Here is an 8,180-nt window from a genome sequence, read left to right on the forward strand (position 1 = left end):
CCCTAGGGCGCCCGCGGCGATCGGACAGGCTCTGCGGACTCCGGAGCCTGCTGCTGGGGCCACCAGTGACTTGCGATCCCGCTCGCCTGCAGCCGCCGGCTGCCTGTGCGGTGGGGCACTTCTGGGACGAGTTCTGCTGAGCACCTTTTTAAACGCACTATCGATAGCGTGAAGATCTAAACAAAACAAGAGTCTTCCTGCCTGTAGTTAGGTGTAAAGTGAATTTCCTCTTGGAAGTCGGTGTGCAGTCTTGAGTAGTACGATGATAGCAGTTTCTGTGAGGTACATAACAATCTCACTTTTAAAGGAAAAAAAACTTTTGTGTAAAGTTGGGTCCAGAAGAAAAGCAGCTCGATTGTTTGTCGTAGAAAAAAATTCAGGTAGTTTTAGGAATTTAGAAACAAATTATGTTCTGGTATTGGGTAGGGGTTTTAGTGTATGTATTTATAAATTCTGCTGAATGGACTCGTAAGTAAACTGAAAGATAAGACTTTGAGATAACCAAGAAATATTTTGAGGTGCATTGAGAGCATTTTGTGGCAGTAGATTTGTGTTGCATGATTTTACAGTTTTAGCTGGGGGAGGGGTAGACCTTGAGTATTGAAATTTTGCCAAAGTAGACAGTGTCTTCAGTTGAAGTCTGTAAAAACCTTTAAGGTGTGTATTTTCTTACCTTTTGACAGGATAAGTTTACAGAGCAAATTTTCTCTATTGCATAAACTATGTGTGAGTTGCCATTAAGGTGTTAGAAACCTTTAAAACTATTGTGGGTTTCCCGCCTCCTCCATTCTGGGGAATGGACCCAGGGCCTTCACACTGAGCTACATCCCTACACTTTTTTATTTTGGGACAGATTTCCACTCAGTTGCTAGGTTTCTCAGGCAGGCCTCAAACTTGTGAGCCTCCTGCCTCAGCCTCCTAGAGTGACAGGATTGCCACATGCTAGAAACTAGTTTTAGACCAGGAAAATGTGCACGCAGTCTGAAGGTTTCTCCTTAGAGAAGTTGTGATATTTCCCTGGTAAGAGATTAATAATAGTGGAGAAACAAGTTTTAAAAAGTTACAACCCTGAACAATAACTTAGGAGGCAGGTTAAAGAACAGTCAGAAACACTACACAGTGGTTTGTCTATATATTTCACTTCTTTTGAGTATTGAGGAATTATAGCTGTGATTGTAGAATGAATCTTATGTTGCCAGTGAAAGTCGTGAATCCAGACTAGCGAGGAACACAGACATGGAAATGATGCAGAGCCCCAGGTGTACATTCAGTTCAGAGAAGAGCAGGGCAGAGGGAATGCTTGAGCAGGAGGCCCTGAAGTGAGAATGCTTGGTGTGTGCTTCAGTGTCTGAAGTTTGTTGTGTACTTGTGTGTAAAGGTGGGCAAGAGAGTTCTGGGGGAGAGAAAGGGGTGGGCTGAAATCGGAGCTGATGTTTGGTGGTTGATTCCTCCCTCAATGTTCAGCTCTTAGTGGAATGTAAATAGTTTACACAGCTTACCACTGGGCAAGGAGACATTTAAAATCCACAGTCTGCTTGTACTCGGTTTGATGATGGTGTTAAAATCATTTAACTGGAGCAGTGGGGCATGGTGACGCACACCTGTAATCCCAGCCCTTCCGAGGCTGAGGCAGGAGGATCACCACGAGTTCAGGGCCAGCCTGAACTATGAAGGGGGACTCTGCTGCAAGCCCCCCCATCATTTAACTGGCTTGTTTTCATTCATGTGTAACTCTTAAGTGAAGGTCTGTTATAAGATAATTTTGAAAATTCACTGTCATGTTCTTTTAAGTTTATTTGTTTTAATTCTACACTCGACTAAGATGATTCTTCAGGTGCGATTCATTTGCTCACTCTGAGATTGGGTGGTTTTGCTTTTACATACTTAATAAAATCACCCTGCCCCAATACCAGGGATCGAGCTCAGGACTGAGGCAAATCTCAGTACTTTGTACAGTTGTGGAGAAGTTTATTTAAAAAATTTATTGTTTCACATAATTCATATACAAAAGTGTTTTAATGATAATATAATGAATTCTGAAGTAGGTTTTTTGCTCGCTAGAAAAGAAAAAGAGATACTTCTTTTTCTTTAAAGTTTGTTTAAACTCTGCCAGTAATTTGATTTAGAATTCACAATTGAAATTTGTCCTATTATGTGAAATAATTTTTGCCTTTAAAACTACAAAATTTGTTGTGTGTTATGCAACATTTTACTTTTCCCATTAGCAGTTTTGGAGAAAAAACTTAAAGTTTTCTCTTTTTTTTGGTACCAGGGATTGAACTTGGGTCCTTGCGCTTGCAAGGCAGGCCACTGAACCGCTGAGCTAAATCCCCAGACCTAAAAAAATTAAAGTTTAGAAAATACTAAAACAAATCTCAGTATATCCTTTTTTTTTTTGGTATGGAGGATCAAACCCAGTACCTTGCACTCGTGAAGCAGGTGGCATGGCACCACTGAGCTAAATCCCCTGCCCTCAAATGTATTCTTTCTCTTAATGATCAAGGAGAGGAAGAAAATAAAGTAGAAGCATTCTGCTCAAGGTTGCCTGTAACAGTACAAAACTGTGCAGAAACTACACTCCCTGAGCAGGTCAGGGATGGTGGTGGCGCTGTGAGCTAGCACCTCTGGGTAGCAGTGCCTGCTGAGAAGCAGCTCACAGAAAGATTTGGAATACCTTTTGGGGGTGGTCACGTTTTCAGGTGGTTCTTCAGGAATGCCTCCTGTTTCACCCTGGCTTTACCAGATCTCTGTGGTGACCTTGTCCCACTTCCTTAAAAACATAAGGAAACACCTTACTATTCTATTCCTAAAAGTTGCCAAGTATATCGTCTGCAGTACGAAAGTCTGATCTGCTGTTTTAAAAAGCGTGGCGTGCAAGCCTTTGCCTGATATGCTGTCTCCTCTGAACAGCTGTTCATCAGCTTGCATCATACTCTTCTCACATCCAAGGCTCTGGGTTCCTTGCTTCAGGTGGTAAGGCAAACCTATACTTAGGCTTCTTCCTTTTAAGATAAAAATACACTGAAGCCTTGAGTTTTTGATTTTTGTTTTTTGGTTTTTTTTTTTTTGGTACGGGGGATGGAACTCAGGTCCTTGCGTTTGCAAGGCTGGCCACGAACCACTGAGCTAAATCCCCGGCCCCATCCTGAAGCCTTGAGTTTTAAAAATAAGCAAACAAGATAGTTCCTTGATTCTCAGCTTCTGATCTGTGCCCCTTCTGGTCCTTCGTTTCTTTTGCAGTCAGCTTTCTTGGAAAAATAGTCCATATTCACCATCTCTGCATTTCCTCCCTTGTGTACACTTCTCCATCCCTTGTAGTCATCTTTCTGACTTCATTACTTATTGACAGCTACATTAATCATTTCCAGTTTTTAATCTGACAGTTAATATTACTGAGTTCTTTTTTGAAACTCCAGCTTTTTAAAATTTCTATGGCACCATTATCTTGTAATTTTCTTCTTTGCTCCTTTTGTCTCATTTGTGACCTTTCTTAAATGCACATGTTTCTGAGGCTATGACTAGGATTCACCTTGGCTTTGAACTCTGCCTATTGAAAAGTTTTCTCTTTCTTTTTTGCATATATTGGTACATACCCAAATCTATTTTAAGTCTCACTTTAGTATTAAGAACATATACTTGTAACAACTTACTATTTGGATTTGTTCTTTAGACATTTCAAAATCAACACATCCTTAGCTTTAAAAAAATAAGCCTACTCTTTCTGTATTTTTTATTTTTACATTTTAGTGGCATCATGATTATTCATACCAGAAACACTCTAACATGTAATAAAGTTTGTTTCTCCCGCTCCAGCCCTCTATCAGATTATCTAATATAATTGCATTAGATTTGAGCATCTGCTGTATGTCAGGTGTGATGAATGAGTGCTGGAACTACAGTTGTGAGGGACACTGCCTTTGTGTTCATGGGTAGTTCTATCCGAGAGATAGACACTAATCCAATGTGGAGGTGAATGAAACACAGCCATAACGATATCTGTTAATCCTATTAGAATCTAAAGTAGGGATTTTGATCTGGTCAGAGGAGGCTAGCCCAATTGAAACAAGATTCCAAGAATGAGAAGTTCCCTAGGGGCAAAAAGAAAAGAAGACACATGTAGAAGGGTCTTGTGGTAGGGGGGAATATGAGACATTTACAAGACTGAAAGAGGTCAGTGTTACAGTAATGGAAATAACCAAGATGAATATAGTTCTGGTTTATGGGGCAGGTTAGTGGTTTCCCTCCCTCCCTCCCTTTTTTCCTTCCTTCCTTCCTTCCTTCTTCTTTTTTTTTTTTTTTTTTTTTTTTTTTTTTTTGGTACTAGAGATTGAATTCAGGACCTCGTGCTTGCCAGGCAGGTGCTATGCTATACATCCCTGGCCAGTAGTCTCATTTTTATCCTAAGCCAGGAGGTAGTTTTAAGTGTTGTGTGGGAGAGAGTAGGTGGAGGGAATGGAGTAACATCACATTTGCTTTTTAAATAGTACTTCTGGTGGCTGTGTAGATTTAAGAAGAGGAAGAGATGAATTAGGTAGCCACAGCCATCCTAGCAAGAGTAGACCTCTTGGACTGAGATGTGATGTGTTAAAGAAACAATGAAAAGTTTGGAGATCAAATCTGCACTGGAAACGGGTGGTTGGGTTTCCTGTATGGTTTGGAGATTTTTGATTGTGTAAACCAGATGGTGGTGCTGTTCACCCACCTAAGAAACTCCAGGTGTCTGGATGAGGATCAGTTGCATTTTATTTGGGGCTGTGTGGGAGAGTAAAAGGAAAATATGTTTGAGTCCTTTTACTCAGAGAGGTCTGACTTTGGATACTCTCCTGGTCAACAAACATATCTCCTTTTCTCTTCCATGAGCTTTCTTCAGCCTGACTTTACACTGGAACTACTTTTTGCAAAAGGAAAATCTGGTCATGGTCTGTTGTTTAAAGCAGGGAAGTAGTTTACCACATTATGTACTTGGAAAAGCATTACTTCTCTTAACTTTAGTGCTATTTCTTTGCTACCCATAGCTTTGGCTGTTATGAAACCATTTTCCCAAACACTCCCAAGCTATTGCAAGACTGTACATTCTCTGCTTGGAATCTTCTTGCCCCTCTCAATCAGGCAGACTCCAGTTCGAGAGTCACACTATTCTTTTGAAGTCTTTGATATTCTTTCAGTGCTGGTTGGTTTCTCCCTGTTTCATGGCACTATGGAAGCTTGTGCTCATGTGTTTTTTTTCCCCTACCAAACTGCTGGGAACCATTTCTTTCTTTTACTTTTGTGTACATAATAATGAGGTTCAGTGGCAGTCATTGAGTGATTGCCCAGTAAATGTTAACTGGACTAGTAAGACTATTGATTTCATCATAATTTGCATTTTTGGTTTAGATCTCTTCTGAATTGGGGTTTTTGTCTGTGTTACATATAGTTGTGTACTTAAACTTTGTTAGCTCCAGAAATGACTTATGGGATATTTTATAAAGAGTTAATTATCCCATTGGTAGATTGCTTCAGTTTTCTTTTTGTAAAGGGATAAATGGGACTAGGTAAGTTTTGGGGTGTTGTGGCTTTAAAGGTTTCTGACTGTATGATAGGGGACACAAAAAGGAAATGGTGTTTATGAAGTAGAAAGATACACAGTAGCTCCCTCCTTCAGTGGCTTTGTCTTCTGTGGTTTCAGTTTTCCTTGGTCAGCTGGGGACCCAGAATATTTAATGGAAAATTTCAGAAATTTAAACAATAAACGTTTAAATTTCATGTCATTCTGAGTAGTAAGATCAAATCTTGCCCTGTTCTGCTCCCTTCTGCCTGGGCCCTTAGTGCTTTGGCCACCATCTCTACCGTGATGGTGCTGCCCGAGTTGGTCACTTAGTACCTGGCTCTGTATCAGGCTGCTGGTGTCCTGCTTGTGCTGAAGTAACCCTTGTTTTATTCACTGGCCCCAGTCAACAGCAGTGTAGTGGTGGTATCTGGCAGTGCAGATATGCTTGGATGTGCCCAAGAGAAGCCATAAAGTGCTTCCTTTTAGAAAAAAGGTGAACATTGTCACCTTAAGACAAAGTCGTATGCTGAGATTGCTAAGGTCTATCATAAGAAAAAACCCCTGCAATTGTGAAGAAAGAGGAATTCATGTTGGTTTTGCCTGTCATACCTCAGACTGTAAATGTTAAGGCCAGTGTGTGATGAATGCTTGGTTGAGGTGGAAAAGACATGAACTTACCAAGTGTGATACTGTCCACAGTCTTAGGGTTCCTCTGGGGTTGTAGAACAAACCTGCTGTGGGTGAGGAGAGCCTGCTGCATAAAAATTGGGAAAACTTGGTTTATTTAAGTTCTTTAAAATTTGCTGTTTTTTGATTGTTAGGGTTGGTGTGCTGTGCAAGACTCTGCTTCCCCTTTTAAAACACTGGTCAAGGTATACAAGTTATGGTGCACATCTGACTGTGGTGTACAACATATCTCATCCTTTTACCACCTCTTGTGAGAGGAGCAGCTGAAGTCTACTCATTCAGCAGAAATCTCAAGTAGAACACAATTTTATGACCTGTAGAACTCATGTTGTACATCAGCTCTCTAGAATTGTTTATACTCTGTATCTGCTACTTTGTATCTTCCAACCTGCAGTTTCTTCCAGCACACTTCCTTTTTAAATTTCCTTTGAGATTTTTTTTTTTTTTGACAGTTTTGCTGTGTAGTTCAGGGGATCCTCCTGCCTCAGCTTCCTGAGTGCTGGGAGTACAGGTGTGCATCACCACACCTGGCCTTTGAGACTTTGACCATACAGAGATGATCTGTGAAGGGACTCTGTTACAGGCACCCTTTTTATTTTTTCATAGGCACTTCTTTGCTCTTTTTCTTGTTGCCTTTTTATCCTAAACATGACTGACCCACTCTTTCAAGGTAGAAAGACCTTGCATTCTTTCAAGCAGAAAAAATAGTTTTATTTTATTTTTTTTCTTTTTATTGAGTTTATTGGTACATTTTAGGTGTACAGTACAGTTACATTCATTATTGGGATCTTGTACCTTTACATGATTGGGCTTGGTTCTCATTTTTTCCCCTTGTCCCTGCCCTCCCTTCACCCCCCCTCATTTACAAACACTTTATTTCCATTTTTTCATTTTCTCATGTTTGAAAAAAATAGTTTTAGAAGAAAATTAAAGGTAAAAGGACTGCTTACTGGTTTATTATAACTGAAATGTGACTCACATTACTCAATTAAAACTTTTTTTTTTTTGGTTTTTTGAGACAGGGTCTCACTATGTAGTTGAGACTGACCTGGAACTCACTATGTTGCCCAGGCTGGTCTCGAACTCGCAGTGATCCTCCTGCCTCAGCCTCTCAAGTGCTGGGATTGCGAGTGTGCGCCACCACACCCGGCCTCAATTAAAACTTTTGAAAAAACTTCCAGACTTTAATAAAAAACATATGAACTTTCATATGCCTTAACAAAATTTAATGTTTAACATTTTACCATGCTTATTTGTATGTTTTTGTTTGCCTTTGTGTATGTTTGGCAGTACTGAGGCTTGAACCTACAGACTTCCTGCTGAGCTCCAACTCCACCCCGGAGTGGGGGGCAGGATCTCTAAATCACTTGAGTTTACCAGGCTGCCCTCCTGCACCTTGGATAGCTGAGCATTTTATGCTTCGACACTTGAATTTATATTTGTAGGAACAAAGAAGGCCCATCTCCCTCCTTCCCCCTCTCTTTTTGCGTAGTCTTGATACCATTGTTAACTAAAACCGACTAAATCTTTAATAGTATCTAATAGTCTTTTGAAAATGTACTTTTTAAATTGCTTTATCATTTTTGCGTTGCATTTGGTTGTCATATATATAAGTGCCTCTCTTTCCTTTTCTTTTTAAATCATGCCATTGGTTTGCAACATGCCACTTGTCCAGTAAAATGTCCCCTACTCTGGATGTGTCTTACGTGTATTTCCTGTAAGTTTTGAATTAGAAGGGTTGATTAGATTCAGGTTTCAATATTTTGTGATAAAAATACTTCATTGGTGATATTGTGTCACATCTGTTATAGTTGGGTTCTTCTTTTAGTGAAAAGCTTGAGCCAGGTGTGGTGGCGCATGCCTGTAATCCCAGCACTTGAGAGGCTGAGGCAGGAGGATCGCTGTGAGTTCAAGACCAGCCTGGGCTACATAGTGAGTTCCAGGTCAGTCTCAACTACATAGT

General features: G+C 40.3%; 1 protein-coding gene across 1 annotated transcript in view; it reads left to right on the forward strand.

The window, feature by feature from the left end:
• The window catches only part of Vapa (VAMP associated protein A), a 58,320-nt gene that overhangs the window by 21,541 nt on the left and 28,599 nt on the right, over positions 1-8,180 (forward strand). The window contains exon 3 of the mRNA XM_019209702.2: positions 7-110. Coding sequence (XP_019065247.2) covers positions 7-110 — 104 coding nt within the window. The remainder of the gene's footprint in view (positions 1-6; positions 111-8,180) is intronic.

Source organism: Fukomys damarensis, unplaced genomic scaffold, assembly GCF_012274545.1.
Source record: "Fukomys damarensis isolate Sample0158 unplaced genomic scaffold, DMR_v1.0_HiC HiC_scaffold_30, whole genome shotgun sequence".
NCBI classification, from domain to species: domain Eukaryota; kingdom Metazoa; phylum Chordata; class Mammalia; order Rodentia; family Bathyergidae; genus Fukomys; species Fukomys damarensis.